Source organism: Salmo salar, chromosome 06, assembly GCF_965601325.2.
Source record: "Salmo salar chromosome 06, fSalSal1, whole genome shotgun sequence".
Classification (NCBI taxonomy): domain Eukaryota; kingdom Metazoa; phylum Chordata; class Actinopteri; order Salmoniformes; family Salmonidae; genus Salmo; species Salmo salar.
Genome location: NC_138296.1, coordinates 84,404,176 through 84,427,998, shown reverse-complemented (window position 1 = coordinate 84,427,998; position 23,823 = coordinate 84,404,176). Strand labels below are relative to the sequence as shown.

Below are 23,823 nucleotides of genomic sequence, written 5' to 3'. Positions count from 1 at the left end.
AACCTGTCAACAACAGGCCCCAAAACCCTACTGATGTAGCCTGTCAACAACAGGCCCCAAAACCCTACTGCTGTAGTCTGTCAATAACAGGCCCCAAAACCCTACTGATGTAACCTGTCAACAACAGGCCCCAAAACCCTACTGATATAACCTGTCAATAACAGGCCCCAAAACCCTACTGCTGTAACCTGTCAACAACAGGCCCCAAAACCCTACTGCTGTGTCAACAACAGGCCCCAAAACCCTACTGCTGTAGTCTGTCAATAACAGGCCCCAAAACCCTACGGCAGTAGCCTGTAAACAACAGGCCCCAAAACCCTACTGCAGTAGCCTGTCAACAACAAGCCCCAAAACCCTACTGATGTAGCCTGTCAACAACAGGGCCCAAAACCCTACTGCTGTAGCCTGTCAACAACAAGCCCCAAAACCCTACTGATGTAACCTGTCAACAACAAGCCCCAAAACCCTACTGCTGTAGCCTGTCAACAACAAGCCCCAAAACCCTACTGATGTAACCTGTCAACAACAGGCCCCAAAACCCTACTGATGTAGCCTGTCAACAACAGGCCCCGAAACCCTACTGCTGTAGTCTGTCAATAACAGGCCCCAAAACCCTACTGATGTAACCTGTCAACAACAGGCCCCAAAACCCTACTGCTGTGTCAACAACAGGCCCCAAAACCCTACTGCTGTAGTCTGTCAATAACAGGCCCCAAAACCCTACGGCAGTAGCCTGTAAACAGCAGGCCCCAAAACCCTACTGATGTAACACTTCAACAACAAGCCCCAAAACCCTACTGCTGTAGCCTGTCAACAACAGGCCCCAAAACCCTACTGATGTAGCCTGTCAACAACAGGCCCCAAAACCCTACTGATGTAACCTGTCAACAACAAGCCCCAAAACCCTACTGATGTAACCTGTCAACAACAAGCCCCAAAACCCTACTGCTGTGACCTGTCAACAACAGGCCCCAAAACCCTACTGCTGTAGTCTGTCAATAACAGGCCCCAAAACCCTACTGCTGTAACCTGTCAACAACAGGCCCCAAAACCCTACTGCTGTAGTCTGTCAACAACAAGCCCCAAAACCCTACTGCTGTAGCCTGTCAACAACAAGCCCCAAAACCCTACTGATGTAACCTGTCAACAACAGGCCCCAAAACCCTACTGATGTAGCCTGTCAACTACAGGCCCCAAAACCCTACTGCTGTAGTCTGTCAATAACAGGCCCCAAAACCCTACTGCAGTAGCCTGTCAATAACAGGCCCCAAAACCCTACTGCTGTAGTCTGTCAATAACAGGCCCCAAAACCCTACTGCTGTAGTCTGTCAATAACAGGCCCCAAAACCCTACTGCTGTAACCTGTCAACAACAGGCCCCAAAACCCTACTGCTGTAACCTGTCAACAACAGGCCCCAATACCCTACTGATGTAGCCTGTCAACAACAGGCCCCAAAACCCTACTGCTGTAGTCTGTCAATAACAGGCCCCAAAACCCTACTGCAGTAGCCTGTAAACAACAGGCCCCAAAACCCTACTGATGTAGCCTGTCAACAACAGGGCCCAAAACCCTACTGCTGTAACCTGTCAACAACAGGCCCCAAAACCCTACTGCTGGTAACCTGTCAACAACAGGCCCCAAAACCCTACTGCTGTAGTCTGTCAATAACAGGCCCCAAAACCCTACTGCAGTAGCCTGTAAACAACAGGCCCCAAAACCCTACTGATGTAGCCTGTCAACAACAGGGCCCAAAACCCTACTGCTGTAGCCTGTCAACAACAAGCCCCAAAACCCTACTGATGTAACCTGTCAACAACAAGCCCCAAAACCCTACTGCTGTAGCCTGTCAACAACAAGCCCCAAAACCCTACTGCTGTAACCTGTCAACAACAGGCCCCAAAACCCTACTGCTGTAGCCTGTCAACAACAAGCCCCAAAACCCTACTGATGTAACCTGTCAACAACAGGCCTCAAAACCCTACTGATGTAGCCTGTCAACAACAGGCCCCAAAACCCTACTGCTGTATTCTGTCAATAACAGGCCCCAAAACCCTACTGATGTAACCTGTCAACAACAGGCCCCAAAACCCTACTGATATAACCTGTCAATAACAGGCCCCAAAACCCTACTGCTGTAACCTGTCAACAACAGGCCCCAAAACCCTACTAATGTAACCTGTCAATAACGGGCCCCAAAACCCTACTGCTGTAGTCTGTCAATAACAGGCCCCAAAACCCTACTGCAGTAGCCTGTCAATAACAGGCCCCAAAACCCTACTGCTGTAACCTGTCAACAACAGGCCCCAAAACCCTACTGCTGTAGTCTGTCAACAACAAGCCCCAAAACCCTACTGCTGTAGCCTGTCAACAACAAGCCCCAAAACCCTACTGATGTAACCTGTCAACAACAGGCCCCAAAACCCTACTGATGTAGCCTGTCAACTACAGGCCCCAAAACCCTACTGCTGTAGTCTGTCAATAACAGGCCCCAAAACCCTACTGCAGTAGTCTGTCAATAACAGGCCCCAAAACCCTACTGCTGTAGTCTGTCAATAACAGGCCCCAAAACCCTACTGCTGTAGTCTGTCAATAACAGGCCCCAAAACCCTACTGCTGTAACCTGTCAACAACAGGCCCCAAAACCCTACTGCTGTAACCTGTCAACAACAGGGCCCAAAACCCTACTGCTGTAGCCTGTCAACAACAAGCCCCAAAACCCTACTGATGTAACCTGTCAACAACAAGCCCCAAAACCCTACTGATGTAGCCTGTCAACAACAGGCCCCAAAACCCTACTGCTGGTAACCTGTCAACAACAGGCCCCAAAACCCTACTGCTGTAGTCTGTCAATAACAGGCCCCAAAACCCTACTGCAGTAGCCTGTAAACAACAGGCCCCAAAACCCTACTGATGTAGCCTGTCAACAACAGGGCCCAAAACCCTACTGCTGTAGCCTGTCAACAACAAGCCCCAAAACCCTACTGATGTAACCTGTCAACAACAAGCCCCAAAACCCTACTGCTGTAGCCTGTCAACAACAAGCCCCAAAACCCTACTGCTGTAACCTGTCAACAACAGGCCCCAAAACCCTACTGCTGTAGCCTGTCAACAACAAGCCCCAAAACCCTACTGATGTAACCTGTCAACAACAGGCCCCAAAACCCTACTGATGTAGCCTGTCAACAACAGGCCGCAAAACCCTACTGCTGTAGTCTGTCAATAACAGGCCCCAAAACCCTACTGATGTAACCTGTCAACAACAGGCCCCAAAACCCTACTGATTTAACCTGTCAATAACAGGCCCCAAAACCCTACTGCTGTAACCTGTCAACAACAGGCCCCAAAACCCTACTGCTGTAGTCTGTCAATAACAGGCCCCAAAACCCTACTGCAGTAGCCTGTCAATAACAGGCCCCAAAACCCTACTGCTGTAGTCTGTCAATAACAGGCCCCAAAACCCTACTGCTGTAGTCTGTCAATAACAGGCCCCAAAACCCTACTGCTGTAACCTGTCAACAACAGGCCCCAAAACCCTACTGCTGTAACCTGTCAACAACAGGCCCCAATACCCTACTGATGTAGCCTGTCAACAACAGGCCCCAAAACCCTACTGCTGTAGTCTGTCAATAACAGGCCCCAAAACCCTACTGCAGTAGCCTGTAAACAACAGGCCCCAAAACCCTACTGATGTAGCCTGTCAACAACAGGGCCCAAAACCCTACTGCTGTAACCTGTCAACAACAGGCCCCAAAACCCTACTGCTGGTAACCTGTCAACAACAGGCCCCAAAACCCTACTGCTGTAGTCTGTCAATAACAGGCCCCAAAACCCTACTGCAGTAGCCTGTAAACAACAGGCCCCAAAACCCTACTGATGTAGCCTGTCAACAACAGGGCCCAAAACCCTACTGCTGTAGCCTGTCAACAACAAGCCCCAAAACCCTACTGATGTAACCTGTCAACAACAAGCCCCAAAACCCTACTGCTGTAGCCTGTCAACAACAAGCCCCAAAACCCTACTGCTGTAACCTGTCAACAACAGGCCCCAAAACCCTACTGCTGTAGCCTGTCAACAACAAGCCCCAAAACCCTACTGATGTAACCTGTCAACAACAGGCCTCAAAACCCTACTGATGTAGCCTGTCAACAACAGGCCCCAAAACCCTACTGCTGTAGTCTGTCAATAACAGGCCCCAAAACCCTACTGATGTAACCTGTCAACAACAGGCCCCAAAACCCTACTGATATAACCTGTCAATAACAGGCCCCAAAACCCTACTGCTGTAGCCTGTCAACAACAAGCCCCAAAACCCTACTGATGTAACCTGTCAACAACAGGCCCCAAAACCCTACTGATGTAGCCTGTCAACAACAGGCCCCAAAACCCTACTGCTGTAGTCTGTCAATAACAGGCCCCAAAACCCTACTGATGTAACCTGTCAACAACAGGCCCCAAAACCCTACTGATATAACCTGTCAATAACAGGCCCCAAAACCCTACTGATGTAACCTGTCAACAACAAGCCCCAAAACCCTACTGCTGTGACCTGTCAACAACAGGCCCCAAAACCCTACTGCTGTAGTCTGTCAATAACAGGCCCCAAAACCCTACTGCTGTAACCTGTCAACAACAGGCCCCAAAACCCTACTGCTGTAGTCTGTCAACAACAAGCCCCAAAACCCTACTGCTGTAGCCTGTCAACAACAAGCCCCAAAACCCTACTGATGTAACCTGTCAACAACAGGCCCCAAAACCCTACTGATGTAGCCTGTCAACTACAGGCCCCAAAACCCTACTGCTGTAGTCTGTCAATAACAGGCCCCAAAACCCTACTGCAGTAGCCTGTCAATAACAGGCCCCAAAACCCTACTGCTGTAGTCTGTCAATAACAGGCCCCAAAACCCTACTGCTGTAGTCTGTCAATAACAGGCCCCAAAACCCTACTGCTGTAACCTGTCAACAACAGGCCCCAAAACCCTACTGCTGTAACCTGTCAACAACAGGCCCCAATACCCTACTGATGTAGCCTGTCAACAACAGGCCCCAAAACCCTACTGCTGTAGTCTGTCAATAACAGGCCCCAAAACCCTACTGCAGTAGCCTGTAAACAACAGGCCCCAAAACCCTACTGATGTAGCCTGTCAACAACAGGGCCCAAAACCCTACTGCTGTAACCTGTCAACAACAGGCCCCAAAACCCTACTGCTGGTAACCTGTCAACAACAGGCCCCAAAACCCTACTGCTGTAGTCTGTCAATAACAGGCCCCAAAACCCTACTGCAGTAGCCTGTAAACAACAGGCCCCAAAACCCTACTGATGTAGCCTGTCAACAACAGGGCCCAAAACCCTACTGCTGTAGCCTGTCAACAACAAGCCCCAAAACCCTACTGATGTAACCTGTCAACAACAAGCCCCAAAACCCTACTGCTGTAGCCTGTCAACAACAAGCCCCAAAACCCTACTGCTGTAACCTGTCAACAACAGGCCCCAAAACCCTACTGCTGTAGCCTGTCAACAACAAGCCCCAAAACCCTACTGATGTAACCTGTCAACAACAGGCCCCAAAACCCTACTGATGTAGCCTGTCAACAACAGGCCCCAAAACCCTACTGCTGTAGTCTGTCAATAACAGGCCCCAAAACCCTACTGATGTAACCTGTCAACAACAGGCCCCAAAACCCTACTGATATAACCTGTCAATAACAGGCCCCAAAACCCTACTGCTGTAACCTGTCAACAACAGGCCCCAAAACCCTACTAATGTAACCTGTCAATAACGGGCCCCAAAACCCTACTGCTGTAGTCTGTCAATAACAGGCCCCAAAACCCTACTGCAGTAGCCTGTCAATAACAGGCCCCAAAACCCTACTGCTGTAACCTGTCAACAACAGGCCCCAAAACCCTACTGCTGTAGTCTGTCAACAACAAGCCCCAAAACCCTACTGCTGTAGCCTGTCAACAACAAGCCCCAAAACCCTACTGATGTAACCTGTCAACAACAGGCCCCAAAACCCTACTGATGTAGCCTGTCAACTACAGGCCCCAAAACCCTACTGCTGTAGTCTGTCAATAACAGGCCCCAAAACCCTACTGCAGTAGTCTGTCAATAACAGGCCCCAAAACCCTACTGCTGTAGTCTGTCAATAACAGGCCCCAAAACCCTACTGCAGTAGCCTGTCAATAACAGGCCCCAAAACCCTACTGCTGTAGTCTGTCAATAACAGGCCCCAAAACCCTACTGCTGTAGTCTGTCAATAACAGGCCCCAAAACCCTACTGCTGTAACCTGTCAACAACAGGCCCCAAAACCCTACTGCTGTAACCTGTCAACAACAGGCCCCAATACCCTACTGATGTAGCCTGTCAACAACAGGCCCCAAAACCCTACTGCTGTAGTCTGTCAATAACAGGCCCCAAAACCCTACTGCAGTAGCCTGTAAACAACAGGCCCCAAAACCCTACTGATGTAGCCTGTCAACAACAGGGCCCAAAACCCTACTGCTGTAACCTGTCAACAACAGGCCCCAAAACCCTACTGCTGGTAACCTGTCAACAACAGGCCCCAAAACCCTACTGCTGTAGTCTGTCAATAACAGGCCCCAAAACCCTACTGCAGTAGCCTGTAAACAACAGGCCCCAAAACCCTACTGATGTAGCCTGTCAACAACAGGGCCCAAAACCCTACTGCTGTAGCCTGTCAACAACAAGCCCCAAAACCCTACTGATGTAACCTGTCAACAACAAGCCCCAAAACCCTACTGCTGTAGCCTGTCAACAACAAGCCCCAAAACCCTACTGCTGTAACCTGTCAACAACAGGCCCCAAAACCCTACTGCTGTAGCCTGTCAACAACAAGCCCCAAAACCCTACTGATGTAACCTGTCAACAACAGGCCCCAAAACCCTACTGATGTAGCCTGTCAACAACAGGCCCCAAAACCCTACTGCTGTAGTCTGTCAATAACAGGCCCCAAAACCCTACTGATGTAACCTGTCAACAACAGGCCCCAAAACCCTACTGATATAACCTGTCAATAACAGGCCCCAAAACCCTACTGCTGTAACCTGTCAACAACAGGCCCCAAAACCCTACTAATGTAACCTGTCAATAACGGGCCCCAAAACCCTACTGCTGTAGTCTGTCAATAACAGGCCCCAAAACCCTACTGCAGTAGCCTGTCAATAACAGGCCCCAAAACCCTACTGCTGTAACCTGTCAACAACAGGCCCCAAAACCCTACTGCTGTAGTCTGTCAACAACAAGCCCCAAAACCCTACTGCTGTAGCCTGTCAACAACAAGCCCCAAAACCCTACTGATGTAACCTGTCAACAACAGGCCCCAAAACCCTACTGATGTAGCCTGTCAACTACAGGCCCCAAAACCCTACTGCTGTAGTCTGTCAATAACAGGCCCCAAAACCCTACTGCAGTAGTCTGTCAATAACAGGCCCCAAAACCCTACTGCTGTAGTCTGTCAATAACAGGCCCCAAAACCCTACTGCTGTAGTCTGTCAATAACAGGCCCCAAAACCCTACTGCTGTAACCTGTCAACAACAGGCCCCAAAACCCTACTGCTGTAACCTGTCAACAACAGGGCCCAAAACCCTACTGCTGTAGCCTGTCAACAACAAGCCCCAAAACCCTACTGATGTAACCTGTCAACAACAAGCCCCAAAACCCTACTGATGTAGCCTGTCAACAACAGGCCCCAAAACCCTACTGCTGGTAACCTGTCAACAACAGGCCCCAAAACCCTACTGCTGTAGTCTGTCAATAACAGGCCCCAAAACCCTACTGCAGTAGCCTGTAAACAACAGGCCCCAAAACCCTACTGATGTAGCCTGTCAACAACAGGGCCCAAAACCCTACTGCTGTAGCCTGTCAACAACAAGCCCCAAAACCCTACTGATGTAACCTGTCAACAACAAGCCCCAAAACCCTACTGCTGTAGCCTGTCAACAACAAGCCCCAAAACCCTACTGCTGTAACCTGTCAACAACAGGCCCCAAAACCCTACTGCTGTAGCCTGTCAACAACAAGCCCCAAAACCCTACTGATGTAACCTGTCAACAACAGGCCCCAAAACCCTACTGATGTAGCCTGTCAACAACAGGCCGCAAAACCCTACTGCTGTAGTCTGTCAATAACAGGCCCCAAAACCCTACTGATGTAACCTGTCAACAACAGGCCCCAAAACCCTACTGATTTAACCTGTCAATAACAGGCCCCAAAACCCTACTGCTGTAACCTGTCAACAACAGGCCCCAAAACCCTACTGCTGTGTCAACAACAGGCCCCAAAACCCTACTGCTGTAGTCTGTCAATAACAGGCCCCAAAACCCTACGGCAGTAGCCTGTAAACAACAGGCCCCAAAACCCTACTGATGTAACCTGTCAACAACAAGCCCCAAAACCCTACTGCTGTAGCCTGTCAACAACAAGCCCCAAAACCCTACTGATGTAGCCTGTCAACAACAGGCCCCAAAACCCTACTGATGTAACCTGTCAACAACAAGCCCCAAAACCCTACTGATGTAACCTGTCAACAACAAGCCCCAAAACCCTACTGCTGTGACCTGTCAACAACAGGCCCCAAAACCCTACTGCTGTAGTCTGTCAATAACAGGCCCCAAAACCCTACTGCTGTAACCTGTCAACAACAGGCCCCAAAACCCTACTGCTGTAACCTGTCAACAACAAGCCCCAAAACCCTACTGCTGTAGTCTGTCAATAACAGGCCCCAAAATCCTACTGATGTAACCTGTCAACAACAGGCCCCAAAACCCTACTGATGTAACCTGTCAACAACAGGCCCCAAAACACTACTGATGTAACCTTTCAACAACAGGCCCCAAAACCCTACTGCTGTAGCCTGTCAATAACAGGCCCCAAAACCCTACTGCTGTAGCCTGTCAACAACAGGCCCCAGAACCCTACTGATTTAGCCTGTCAACAACAGGCCCCAAAACCCTACTGCTGTGTCAACAACAGGCCCCAAAACCCTACTGCTGTAGCCTGTCAACAACAAGCCCCAAAACCCTACAGCTGTAACCTGTCATCAACAGGCCTCAAAGCCCTACTGCTGTAGCCTGTCAACAACAAGCCCCAAAACCCTACAGATGTAGCCTGTCAAAAACAGGCCCCAACACCCTACTGCTCTAGGCAGAGATCCTCACAGATAGTTTACATGAGATCATGATTGTCTGCCACAGTGAAAGGAGAAGTAGACTGCGTACTATGGAAGAACTAATCATGTATTTCTTTCTCTCTCTCTCTCTCTCTCTCTCTCTCTCTCTCTGTCCCTCCACCTCTCTCTCTCCCTCCACCTCTCTCTCTCTTCTCCTATTTTCTATTCTCTTCTCTCTCTCTCTCTCTCCCTCTCTCTCTCTCTCCCTCCACCTCTCTCTCTCTTCTCCTATTTTCTATTCTCTTCTCTCTCTCTCTGTCTCTATCTCTTCCTCTCTCTCTCTCTCTGTAGGTTCCTTTGTGTGACTCTACCATGGACCACATCCTCTGTTGCCTGCTGGTCCTGGGAACCGCAGTGTTGATGGCCCACGCATGCCCAAAGTACTGTGTGTGCCAGAACCTGTCCGAGTCCCTGGGGACCCTGTGTCCCTCCAAAGGCTTGCTCTTCGTCCCACTGGACATCGACCGGCGCACTGTGGAGCTCCGGCTGGGCGGAAACTACATCCTCCGCATCACCCAGCAGGACTTTGCCAACATGACCGACCTGGTGGACCTTACGCTTAGCCGCAACACCATCAGCTACATCCAGCCCTTCTCCTTCAGCGACCTGGAGACCCTGCGCTCCTTACACCTGGACAACAACCGCCTCATAGAGCTGGGTCCCGATGATCTCCGGGGCCTGGTCAATCTACAGCACCTCATCCTTAACAACAACCAGCTGGGGCGCATCTCAGACCGGGCCTTGGAAGACCTGGCACCCTCCCTAGAGGATCTGGATCTGTCTTACAACAACCTGAGGAGCCTGCCCTGGGACTCAGTCAAGCTGATGGTCTCTCTCCACCAGTTGAGTCTTGACCATAACCTCCTGGACTTCATCCCTGAGGGGACCTTTACTGATCTAGAGAGACTGGCTCGCCTGGATCTCACCTCCAACCGACTGCAGAAGCTGCCCCCAGACCCCATCTTTGCCAGGGCCCAGGACTCAGTGATGATGACCACTCCCTACGCCCCCCAGCTGTCCCTTGGCATCGGTGGAAACCCCCTGCATTGTAACTGTGAGGTGCTGTGGCTGCGGCGGCTGGATAGGGACGATGATCAGGAGACATGCGCTTCCCCTTCCAACCTGAAGGGGCGCTACTTCTGGTATGTGAGGGAGGAGGAGTTTGTGTGTGAGCCACCCCTCATCACTCAGCACACCCACAGGATGCTGGTGCTGGAGGGCCAGATGGCCAGCCTGAGGTGCGAGGCCATTGGAGACCCCACCCCCACCATCCACTGGATGGCCCCCGACGACCGTGTCCTTGGCAACTCGTCCAGAACCGTCGTCTACGGCAACGGCACACTGGAGATTCTCATCACCACCTCCAAGGACTACGGTACCTTCACCTGCATCGCGGCCAACGTGGCTGGGGAGTCCACCGCCTCAGTGGATCTGTCAATCATCCAGCTGCCCCACCTCAGCAACGGCACCGGTCAGGCCTCACAGCCCAAGTCCCGCCTCTCGGACATCACCGGCACCACCAGGATAAGCAAGGGGGTTCCAAAGACCCCCCTGGAGAAAGTGGTCACTGTGTCAGAGGTGACGGCCATTTCAGCCTTGGTTAAGTGGACCGTCAGCAAGGCAGCGCCCAAGGTAAAGATGTACCAGCTCCAGTACAACTGTTCCGATGATGAAGTCCTCATCTACAGGTAACAAACCTTCATTTTCAGAGAAGTAGGAACATCGATAGCTTTGATCTATGAGGAAACAAAAGATGGAGGAGGCGCTCAATACAAGTGTTGTTTTAAGACTCCAGTCGACTTGTTTTGTTTACCTAAAGATAATGTCTCTCAGCTTTCACAAAAGATGAATGATGAAGATGAATTGTGCAAACAGTAAATCATGCTGTTTACTCTGAACAAAATACACAGTATCAATAACACTGCCATGTGTACAGAACCAGCAGCTTTCATACCCAGTTTTCCATAACAATATAGCCTACAATGGTGTTGTTAATCCTAAGTGATCCATCCATCATCCATTGTTTCTGTCTGTCCGTTGAATTGTTGGACAGCGAGACAACTCACTCTTCACTTTCCACAGACTTTTTTATCATCTGACGTTTCGGTCGCTAAGCATCAGCTCCATTATGCTAAGTAGGCCATAAATAAGGGAATTTCATTCCTAAGCTTAATGGATGGATATTCTGTCAATCCACTACAGCAGCTATTTGATGAGGCTGAAAGTGTATTACAGGAAGCTGATATATAGTATATTAGCACATCTCCAAACGACTGTGAAACCAGTTGGAAAGGAAATCCAATTATTTCATGCCATTTAAATTAGTTACTCTGTTAAAACCTAGAGAAAGGCAGATCATTTCAGCCATAGACTTCGAGAGTTGTACTGTAACACTTTAGTGACATATAGGTCTATATCTCATCAGACAGTATTTATTTCTGCTTATCATTACCACTACACTTGGCTATGATTGCTTTACAGTTTATTATATAAAAAATTTTTTCAAAGGGATTGGAATGTAAATGAACTCTAACTCGTACTATACCTGCCATGAAAATAATGATATGTAGTCCTATAGTCAGTGTAGAGCTTTGTTATCGCATACAGTATGACTCTCCATTAGAACAACCAGTCCTTCTTCCTCTTCAAAACAAATCTGTAGAAAATCCTAAGTGTTTTCTCTTTTCTCTGACAAATCTGATTCACCAGGCGATAAAAGACGCTGGGCTCGGAGAACAATATAATAGTATATTTATTTACCCTATGGTTAGAGCAAGATCGAATATATACCCAGAATACGTTAAGCACATTATCTTCATCCATCAGGATTGTATAAGCAGCAATAGAAGCCAAAGAAGGTGCTATACGTGGACATAGTAATGGAAGTTATGTGTCAGACACGGACTTTCAGTAATATTTCAGTTCAATTGCAATGAGTCCCTCAGAGCAATCCTTTACCATGTAATGGTTTGATTGTACCATCCCATGTGATTTAATGCCTATGCTTCTGCTCGGCTTGACAATGTGTTTCAGAAATGATAGCAAGGTCCTGGGGCCACTATTTTTGGCTGTTAGCTGGAGTCACGGAGAGTGGGGGTGGATCCACGCTTCATACCTCTTGCATCACAGAGAAACGTGTTAGCTTTGGTATTTGGTGTTTTATTAGGATCCCCATTAGCTTTTGCGAAAACAGCAGCTACTCTTGCTGGGTCCACACAAAGCATGAAATATGACATAGTGCAGAACATTAATAGACAAGAACAGCTCATGCACAGAACTACATGAATTTAAAAACGGCACACATAGCCTACATATCAATACATACACACAGTATCTACGTCAAATAGGGGAGAGGCGCTGTGCCGTGAGGTGTTGCTTTATCGTTTTTTTTAAAACCAGGTTTGCTATTTATTTGAGCAATATATACATGTATAGTTCCATGCAATAATTTCTCTATGTAATACTGTAAGCTTTCTTGAATTTTTTCTGGATTTGGGGACTGTGAAAAGACCCCTGGTGACATGTCTGGTGGTGTAAGAGTGTGTGTCAGAGCTGTGTGTAAGTTAACTATGTAAACAATTGGACATTTTTAACACATTCATGTTTTTTGTAAAAGAAGAAGTGATGCAGTCAGTCTCTCCTCAACTCTTAACCAAGAGAGACTGGCATGCATAATACTTATATTAGCCCTCTGATTACAATTAAGAGGAAGACGTGCTGCTCTGTTTTGGGCCAGCTGCAGCTTAACTTGGTATTATTTTCAGCAGTTGACCACATGACTGGACAATAATCAAGACAAGACAAAACTAGAGCCTGCAGGACTTTCTTGAGTGTGGTTTCCGAAAAGCAGAGCATCTCTTTATTATGGACAGGCCTCCCCCATCTTTACAACCATTTAATATACACTGCTCAAAAAAAATAAAGGGAACACTTAAACAACACAATGTAACTCCAAGTCAATCACACTTCTGTGAAATCAAACTGTCCACTTAGGAAGCAACACTGATTGACAATAAATTTCACATGCTGTTGTGCAAATGGAATAGACAACAGGTAGAAATTATAGGCAATAAGCAAGACACCCCCAATAAAGGAGTGGTTCTGCAGGTGGAGACCACAGACCACTTCTCAGTTCCTATGCTTCCTGGCTGATGTTTTGGTCACTTTTGAATGCTGGCGGTGCTTTCACTCTAGTGGTAGCTGAGACGGAGTCTACAACCCACACAAGTGGCTCAGGTAGTGCAGCTCATCCAGGATGGCACATCAATGCGAGCTGTGGCAAGAAGGTTTGCTGTGTCTGTCAGCGTAGTGTCCAGAGCATGGAGGCGCTACCAGGAGACAGGCCAGTACATCAGGAGACGTGGAGGAGGCCGTAGGAGGGCAACAACCCAGCAGCAGGACCGCTACCTCCGCCTTTGTGCAAGGAGGAGCAGGAGGAGCACTGCCAGAGCCCTGCAAAATGACGTGCTCTTTACATATGAAGCAGGTTCACACTGATCCTCCAACATGACTAAATGACCGGTTTGGCGGTGGGTCAGTCATGGTGTGGGGTGGCATTTCTTTGGGGGGCTGCACAGCCCTCCATGTGCTCGCCAGAGGTAGCCTGACTGCCATTAGGTACCGAGATGAGATCCTCAGACCCCTTATGAGACCATATGCTGGTGCGGTTGGCCCTGGGTTCCTCCTAATGCAAGACAATGCTAGACCTCATGTGGCTGGAGTGTGTCAGCAGTTCCTGCAAGATGGACTGGCCCGCCCATTCCCCAGACCTGAATCCAATTGAGCACATCTGGGACATCATGTCTCGCTCCATCCACCAACGCCACGTTGCACTACAGACTGTCCAGGAGTTGGCGGATGCTTTAGTCCAGGTCTGGGAGGAGATCCCTCAGGAGACCATCCGCCACCTTATCAGGAGCATGCCCAGGCGTTGTAGGGAGGTCATACAGGCACGTGGAGGCCACACACACTACTGAGCCTCATTTTGACTTGTTTTAAGGACATTACATCAAAGTTGTATCAGCCTGTAGTGTGGTTTTCCACTTTAATTTTGAGTATGACTCCAAATCCAGGACTCCATGGGTTGATAAATTGGATATCCATTGATTATTTTTGTGTGATTTTGTTGTCAGCACATTCAACTATGTAAAGAAAAAAGTATTTAATAAGATTGTTTCTTTCATTCAGATCTAGAATGTGTTGTTTAAGTGTTCCCTTTATTTTTTTGAGCAGTGTATATGTTTTGACCATGACAATTTATATTCTAAGGTAACACCAAGTAGTTTAGTCTCCTCAACTTCTTCAACAGCCACACCATTCATTACCAGATTCAGCTGAGGTCTAGAACTTAGGGAATGATTTGTACCAAAATACAATGCTCTTAGTTTTAGATATGTTCAGGCCCAGTTTATTACTTGCCACGTCTGCTCCCGCTCTTCCCTTCCTCTGGCGCTTGAGGGCGCCAGATTACCCTGCATCACACTCTCCTGCCATCCATCATGCACACCTGCCTTCCCTCGTCACTTGCATTCAGCGTTATTGGACTCACCTGGACTCACTTATCTCCTGTTCATTTCCTCCCCTATATTTGTCAGTTCCCTAGCTGTAACGGATCTTCTTAGAGAAGTGGAGGAGTCAGGCGCAGGACACAGGGATGAAGGTAAACCAAAACGTGTTTACTAAAATTATTAAATCCATCTTCTCTTAAAAATACATAGTCTGGAGAACACACCTCCAACTACACTAAACAGATAAACAATCACCGACAAGACAAACAGGAAATGCAGAGGTTTAAATAATGAACATAATTAGGGAAACTCAAAACAGGTGTACACAATAAAGACAAAACCAAACGAACAGTGAAACATCGATCGGTGGCAACTAGTAAGCCGGTGACGTCGACCGCCGAACGCCGCCCGAACAAGGAGAGGGGTCGACTTCGGTGGGAGTCGTGACAGTACCACCCCCCCCCCTGACGCGCGGCTCCAGCAGCACGCCGACACCGGCCTCGGGGACGACCCGGAGGACGGGGAGCAGGGCAATCCGGACGGAAGCGATGAAAATCCTGGATTAACGATGGATCCAGGATGTCTTCCGCCGGTACCCAGCTTCGCTCCTCCGGGCCATACCCCTCCCACTCCACGAGGTACTGAAGGCCCCCCGCCCGACGTCTGGAGTCCATAATGGCTCGTACGGTATATGCCGGGGCCCCCTCGATGTCCAGAGGGGGCGGAGGAACCTCCCGTACCTCCGACTGCTGGAGCGGACCAGTTACCACCGGCCTGAGGAGAGACACATGGAACGAGGGGTTAATATGATAATCATGGGGAAGTTATAACCTCTTACATCTAGACGTTCCGCTAGCGGAACACCTGCTCCAATATCCAATGATAGGCGTGGCGCGAATTACAAATTCCTCAAAAATACAAAAACTTCAATTTTTCAAACATATAACTATTTCACAGCATTTTAAAGACAAGACTCTCCTTTATCTAACCACACTGTCCGATTTCAAAAAGGCTTTACAGCGAAAGCAAAACATTAGATTATGTCAGCAGAGTACCCAGCCAGAAATAATCAGACACCCATTTTTCAAGCTAGCATATAATGTCACAAAAACCCAGAAGACAGCTAAATGCAGCACTAACCTTTGATGATCTTCATCAGATGACACACCTAGGACATTATGTTATACAATACATGCATGTTTTGTTCAATCAAGTTCATATTTATATAAAAAAACAGCTTTTTACATTAGCATGTGACGTTCAGAACTAGCATACCCCCCGCAAACTTCCGGGGAATTTACTTACAATTTACTAAATTACTCACGATAAACGTTCACAAAAAGCATAACAATTATTTTAAGAATTATAGATACAGAACTCCTCTATGCACTCGATATGTCCGATTTTAAAATAGCTTTTTGGTGAAAGCACATTTTGCAATATTCTAAGTACATAGCCCAGCCATCCCGGGCTAGCTATTTAGACACCCGGCAAGTTTAGCCTTCACCAAAATCAGATTTACTATAACAAAAATGTTATTACCTTTGTTGTCTTCGTCAGAATGCACTCCCAGGACTGCTACTTCAATAACAAATGTTGGTTTGGTCCCAAATAATCCATCGTTATATCCGAATAGCGGCGTTTTGTTCGTGCGTTCCAGACACTATCCGAAATGGTAAATCAGGGTCGTGCGCATGGCGCAATTCGTGACAAAAAAATTCTAAATATTCCATTACCGTACTTCGAAGCATGTCAACCGCTGTTTAAAATCAATTTTTATGCAATTTTTCTCGTAAAAAAGCGATAATATTCCAACCGGGAATGTCCATTTAGCTAAACAGAGGAAAGAAAACAAAGCTTTCGGTCGACGCGGGCACGAGCCTGAGTCTCACAGTACTGTAACCAGCCACTACCCAAACGCGCTACTTTTTTTCAGCCAGAGCCTGCAAAGCCACGATTCAGCATTTTGCCGCCTTCTGAGAGCCTATGGCAGCCGTAGGAAGTGTCACGGGACAGCTAAGATCCTCACTCTTCAATAAACAGAGACAAGAAGAACGACACCTTGTCAGACAGGCCACTTCCTGCATGAAATCTTCTCAGGTTTTTGCCTGCCATATGAGTTCTGTTATACTCACAGACACCATTCAAACAGTTTTAGAAACTTTAGGGTGTTTTCTATCCAAAGCCAATAATTATATGCATATTCTAGTTACTGGGCAGGAGTAGTAACCAGATTAAATTGGGTACGTTTTTTATCCAGCCGTGAAAATACTGCCCCCTAGCCATAACAGGACCTATAACAAACCTCGTTCAATCTCCTCAGGACTTTAAATGGCCCCACAAACCGCGGACCCAGCTTCCGGCAGGGCAGGTGAAGGGGCAGGTGAAGGGTCGAGAGCCAGACCCGATCCCCCGATGCATAAACCGGGTCCTCACTGCGGTGGCTGTCGGCACTCGCCTTTTGCCGCCTGATGGCCCGTTGCAGACGTACATGGGCAGCGTTCCATGTCTCCTCCGAGTGCCGAAACCATTCATCCACCGCAGGAGCCTCGATCTGGCTCTGATGCCATGGTGCCAGGACCGGCTGATACCCTAGCACACACTGAAAAGGGGTAAGGTTAGTGGAAGAGTGGCGTAAGGAATTTTGGGCCATCTCCGCCCAAGGGATAAATGATGCCCACTCTCCCGGTCGGTCCTGGCAATAGGACCGCAGAAACCTACCCACCTCTTGGTTGACTCTTTCCACCTGCCCATTACTCTCGGGGTGGAACCCTGAGGTAAGACTGACCGAGACCCCCAGGCGTTCCATAAACGCCCTCCAGACTCTAGACGTAAATTGGGGACCCCGATCAGAGACTATATCCTCAGGCACCCCGTAGTGCCAGAATACATGGGTAAATAGGGCCTCCGCAGTCTGTAGGGCCGTAGGGAGACCGGGCAAAGGAAGGAGACGGCAGGACTTAGAAAACCGATCCACAACGACCAGGATCGTGGTGTTCCCCCGTGACGGGGGAAGATCTGTCACGAAATCCACCGATAGGTGTGACCACGGTCGTTGCGGAACGGGAAGGGGTTGTAATTTCCCTCTGGGCAGATGTCTAGGTGCCTTGCACTGTGCGCATACCGAACAGGAGGAGACATAAACCCTCACATCCTTGGCTAACGTGGGCCACCAGTACTTCCCCGTCAGGCAGCGCACCGTCCGACCTATACCAGGATGACCAGAGGAGGGTGATGTGTGGGCCCAACAGATCAAACGATCGTGAACATCAAACGGCACGTACACGCGCCCAACGGGACACTGGGAGGGAGTGGGTTCTGCACGTGACGCCTGTTCGATGTCCGCGTCCACCTCCCATACCACCGGTGCCACCAGGCATGAGGCTGGAATTATGGGAGTGGGCTCTGTGGACCGCTCCTCTGTATCATACAGCCGGGACAGTGCGTCTACCTTGACATTCTGGGAACCTGGTTTATAAGAAAGAGTGAAAGAAAAGCGTGTGAAAAACATAGCCCACCTAGCCTGGCGAGGGTTCAGTCTCCTCGCTGCCCGAATATACTCCAGATTTCGGTGGTCAGTCCAAATGAGGAAAGGGTGTCTAGCCCCCTCAAGCCAATGTCTCCACGCTTTCAGAGCCCCGACAACAGCTAACAACTCCCTATCCCCCACGTCATAGTTTCGCTCCGCCGGGCTGAGCTTCTTCGAAAAGAAAGATCAGGGGCGGAGTTTTGGTGGGTTACCCGAGCGCTGAGATAGCACAGCCCCTATTCCAGCTTCGGATGCATCCACCTCAACTATGAACGCTAAGGAGGGATCAGGATGCGCCAGCACTGGAGCCATGGTAAACAGAGCCTTCAGGTTGCCAAAAGCTCTATCCGCCTCAGCCGACCACCGCAACCGCACCGGTCCCCCCTTCAGTAAGGAGGTAATGGGAGCCGCCACCTGGCCAAAGCCCCGGATAAACCTCCGGTAGTAGTTGGCAAACCCTAAAAACCGCTGCACCTCCTTTACCGTGGTTGGAGTCGGCCAATTACGCATGGCTGAAATGCGGTCAGTCTCCATCTCCACCCCTGACGCGGACAAACGGTACCCAAGGAAGGAGACGGACTGTTGAAAGAACAGACATTTCTCCGCCTTGACGTAAAGGTCATGCTCCAACAGTCGACCAAGCACCGTACGCACAAGGGACACATGCTCAGCGCGGGTGGTAGAGTATATGAGAATATCATCTATATACACCACTACACCCCGCCCGTGCAGGTCCCTGAAGATCTCATCCACAAATGATTGGAAGACGGATGGAGCATTCATTAACCCATACGGCATGACGAGGTACTCATAGTGCCCAGATGTAGTGCTAAATGCCGTCTTCCACTCATCCCCTCCCCTGATACGCACCAGATTGTACGCGCTCCTGAGGTCCAATTTTGTGAAGAAGCGCGCCCCGAGCAATGACTCTGTCATACTGGCGATCAGAGGTAGCGGGTAACTGTATTTCACAGTAATCTGGTTCAAACCTCGATAGTCAATGCACGGGCGTAAACCTCCATCCTTCTTCTTCACAAAAAATAAGCTCGAGGAGACAGGTGAAATGGAGGGCCGAATGTATCCCTGTCCCAGAGATTCAGCGACATATGTTTCCATAGCCGCCGTCTCCTCCTGTGACAGAGGATACACGTGACTCCTGGGAAGTGCAGCACCCTCCAGGAGATTTATCGCACAATCCCCCGGTCGATGGGGTGGTAATTGAGTCGCCTTCCTTTTACAGAAAGCGATTGCCAAATCGGCATATTCGGGGGGAATGTGCATGGTGGAAACCTGGTTTGGACTTTCCACCGTAGTGGCACCTAAGGAAACACCTAAACACCTCCCTGAACACTGACAGGACCATCCCTTGAGAACCCTCTGTTGCCACGAAATAATAGGATCATGAGAAGTCAACCAGGGAAGCCCCAATACAACGGGAAACGCAGGAGCGTCAATCAGAAAGAGACTAATCCTCTCTTCCTGACTCTCCTGCGTCACCATAGCAATGGGAACTGTGACCTCCCTAATCAGCCCAGACCCCAAAGGACGACTATCTAGGGCATGTATAGGGAAGGGAACATCAACGGGAACAATAGGAATCCCTAATCTATTGGCCAAAGACCGATCTATAAAGTTCCCAGCTGCGCCTGAATCTACTAGCGCCTTATGCTGTGAATGCGGGGAAAACCCCGGAAATCTTATAGACAACCACATGTGAGCAACAGGGGGGTCTGGGTGAGTCGTGTGCCTACTCACCTGAGATGAACCACCAGTGTTCCGCCTACCACCTCGACGACCTGGAAAACCTCCCCAGCACCGACCAGCAGTGTGTCCTCTGCGGTCACCTCTGGTGCATGGAACGGTTTCCCCTCCGGTCTCCCTAGTACCAGCCCCGCCCAACTCCATTGGTGTTGGGTCTAAGGGACTGGAGGATGGAACCAACGGACCCCGATCCGGACGTCCGCAGGAGGCCAGCAGGTTATCCAGCTGGATAGATAAGTCCATCAGCTGGTCCAGGTGGAGGGTGGTGTCCCTGCAGGCTAGCTCCCTACGAACGTCCTCTCGCAAACCACACCTGTAGTGATCGATCAGGGCCCGCTCATTCCATCCTGCACCAGCCGCTAGAGTTCTAAAATCCAGTGCGAACTCCCGAGCGCTCCTCATCTCCTGCTTTAAATGGAACAAGCGCTCTCCCTCCGCTTTTCCTTCTGGTGGATGATCAAACACTGCCCGAAAGCGGCGGGAGAAATCCTCGTAGTTTTCCCGAGTCGGATCTTCCACCTCACAGATGGCGTTGGCCCACTCTAGGGCTTTACCAGTCAAACAGGAGATGAGGGCGCTCACTCTCTCGCGTCCCGAGGGCGGCGGCCGGACAGCCGCCAGGTAGAGCTCCAGCTGGAGTAGGAACCCCTGACACCCGGCAGCTGTTCCGTCATACGCTCCCGGGAGCGAGAGCCAAATCCCACCGGATCCAGACGGCGGTTGGATAGGATCCAGAGATGTACCGGGCGGTGGTGTGGCTGGGTCGACGGGACATCCTTTCCTCTCCAATCTCTCCATGGTTAGCAGCACGCAATCCATGGCAGTCATTAGATCCTGGATCATATTCGCCTGCTGCTTAACGCGCTCCTCTATATGACTAGGAGAACTGGCTGCTCCTGCTGACTCCATTTGTGGTCGGTGATTCTGTAACGGAGAGAAGTGGAGGAGTCAGGCGCAGGACACAGGGATGAAGGTAAACCAAAACTTGTTTACTAAAATTATTAAATCCATCTTCTCTTAAAAATACATAGTCTGGAGAACACACCTCCAACTACACTAAACAGACAAACAATCACCGACAAGACAAACAGGAAATGCAGAGGTTTAACCTCTTACATCTAGACGTTCCGCTAGCGGAACACCTGCTCCAATATCCAATGATAGGCGTGGCGCGAATTACAAATTCCTCAAAAATACAAAAACTTCAATTTTTCAAACATATGACTATTTCACAGCATTTTAAAGACAAGACTCTCCTTTATCTAACCACACTGTCCGATTTCAAAAAGGCTTTACAGCGAAAGCAAAACATTAGATTATGTCAGCAGAGTACCCAGCCAGAAATAATCAGACACCAATTTTTCAAGCTAGCATATAATGTCACAAAAACCCAGAAGACAGCTAAATGCAGCACTAACCTTTGATGATCTTCATCAGATGACACACCTAGGACATTATGTTATACAATACATGCATGTTTTGTTCAATCAAGTTCATATTTATATAAAAAAAACAGCTTTTTACATTAGCATGTGACGTTCAGAACTAGCATACCCCCCGCAAACTTCCGGGGAATTTACTAACAATTTACTAAATTACTCACGATAAATGTTCACAAAAAGCATAACAATTATTTTAACCTCTTATGGCTAGGGGGCAGTATTTTCACGGTTGGATAAAAAACGTACCCGATTTAATCTGGTTACTAATCCTACCCAGTAACTAGAATATGCATATACTTATTATATATGGATAGAAAACACCTTAAAGTTTCTAAAACTGTTTGAATGGTGTCTGTGAGTATAACAGAACTCAAATGGCAGGTCAAAACCTGAGAGATTCCTTTACAGGAAGTGGCCTGTCTGACCATTTCTGGAACTTCTTTGCCATCTCTATATTTACTAAGGATCTCTGTTCTAACGTGACACTTCCTACGTCGTCCATGGGCGCTCAGAGCCCGGGAAAAACCTGAATGTCGTCATCCCAGCCCAGGCTGAAACACATTATCGCCTTTCTCAAGTGGCCGATCAAGGGACTGTGGGCTTAGGCGCGTGACCTGACCGCCCCCGTCTTTGTGATTTTTTCCTCTGTTTGCCGAAAAGGAGATTCCCGGTCGGAATATTATCGCTTTTCTACGAGAAAAATGGCATAAAAATTGATTTTAAACAGCGGTTGACATGCTTCGAAGTACGGTAATGGAATATTTAGAATTTTTTTGTCACGAATTGCGCCATGCGCGCGACCCTTCTTTACCATTTCGGATAGTGTCTGGAACGCACGAACAAAACGCCGCTATTCGGATATAACGATGGATTATTTTGGACCAAACCAACATTTGTTATTGAAGTAGCAGTCCTGGGAGTGCATTCTGACGAAGACAACAAAAGGTAATGAAACTTTTGTAATAGTAAATCGGAGTTTGATCAGGGCTAAACTTGGTCGGTGTCTAAATGGCTAGCCGTGATGGCTGGGCTATCTACTGAGAATATTGCAAAATGTGCTTTCACCGAAAAGCTATTTTAAAATTGGACATAGCGAGTGCATAGAGGAGTTCTGTATCTATAATTCTTAAAATAATTGTTATGTTTTTTGTGAACGTTTATCGTGAGTAATTTAGTAAATTCACCGGATGTTTGCTGGGGGTATGCTAGTTCTGAACGTCACATGCTAATGTAAAAAGCTGGTTTTTGATATAAATATGAACTTGATTGAACAAAACATGCATGCATTGTATAACATAATGTCCTAGGGTTGTCATCTGATGAAGATCATCAAAGGTTAGTGCTGCATTTAGCAGTGTTTTTGTTTTTTGTGACATTATATGCTAGCTTGAAAAATGGGTGTCTGATTATTTATGGCTTGGTACTCTGCTGACATAATCTAATGTTTTGCTTTCGCTGTAAAGCCTTTTTGAAATCGGACAGTGTGGTTAGATAAAGGAGAGTCTTGTCTTTAAAATGCTGTGAAATAGTCATATGTTTGAAAAATTGAAGTTTTTGTATTTTTGAGGAATTTGTAATTCGCGCCACGCCTATCATTGGATATTGGAGCAGGTGTTCCGCTAGCGGAACGTCTAGATGTAAGAGGTTAAGAATTATAGATACAGAACTCCTCTATGCACTCGATATGTCCGATTTTAAAATAGCTTTTTGGTGAAAGCACATTTTGCAATATTCTAAGTACATAGCCCAGCCATCACGGGCTAGCTATTTAGACACCCGGCAAGTTTAGCCTTCACCAAAATCAGATTTACTATAACAAAAATGTTATTACCTTTGTTGTCTTCGTCAGAATGCACTCCCAGGACTACTACTTCAATAACAAATGTTGGTTTGGTCCCAAATAATCCATTGTTATATCCGAATAGCGCCGTTTTGTTCGTGCGTTCCAGAAACTATCCGAAATGGTAAATCAGGGTCGCACGCATGGCGCAATTCGTGACAAAAAAAATCTAAATATTCCATTACCGTACTTCGAAGCATGTCAACCGCTGTTTAAAATCAATTTATATGCAATTTATCTCGTAAAAAACCGATAATATTCCGACCGGGAATCTCCTTTTCGGCAAACAGAGGAAAAATCACAAAGACGGGGGCGGCCAGGGCACGCGCCTAAGCCCACAGTCCCTTGATCGGCCACTTGAGAAAGGCGATAATGTGTTTCAGCCTGGGGCTGGGATGACGACATTCTGTTTTTTCCCGGGCTCTGAGAGCCTATGGAAGACGTAGGAAGTGTCACGTTAGAGCAGAGATCATTTGTAATTGAATGAGATGGCAAAGAAGTTCAAGAAATGGTCAGACAGGCCACTTCCTGTAAAGGAATCTCTCAGGTTTTGAC

At 48.3% G+C, this 23,823-nt stretch overlaps 1 protein-coding gene across 1 annotated transcript in view; it reads left to right on the top strand.

The window, feature by feature from the left end:
• LOC106608176 (leucine-rich repeat and fibronectin type-III domain-containing protein 2-like) overlaps positions 1–23,823 on the top strand; it is a 190,225-nt gene that overhangs the window by 154,031 nt on the left and 12,371 nt on the right. The window contains exon 4 of the mRNA XM_014205961.3: positions 9,481–10,877. Coding sequence (XP_014061436.1) covers positions 9,502–10,877 — 1,376 coding nt within the window. The 5' untranslated portion in view covers positions 9,481–9,501. The remainder of the gene's footprint in view (positions 1–9,480; positions 10,878–23,823) is intronic.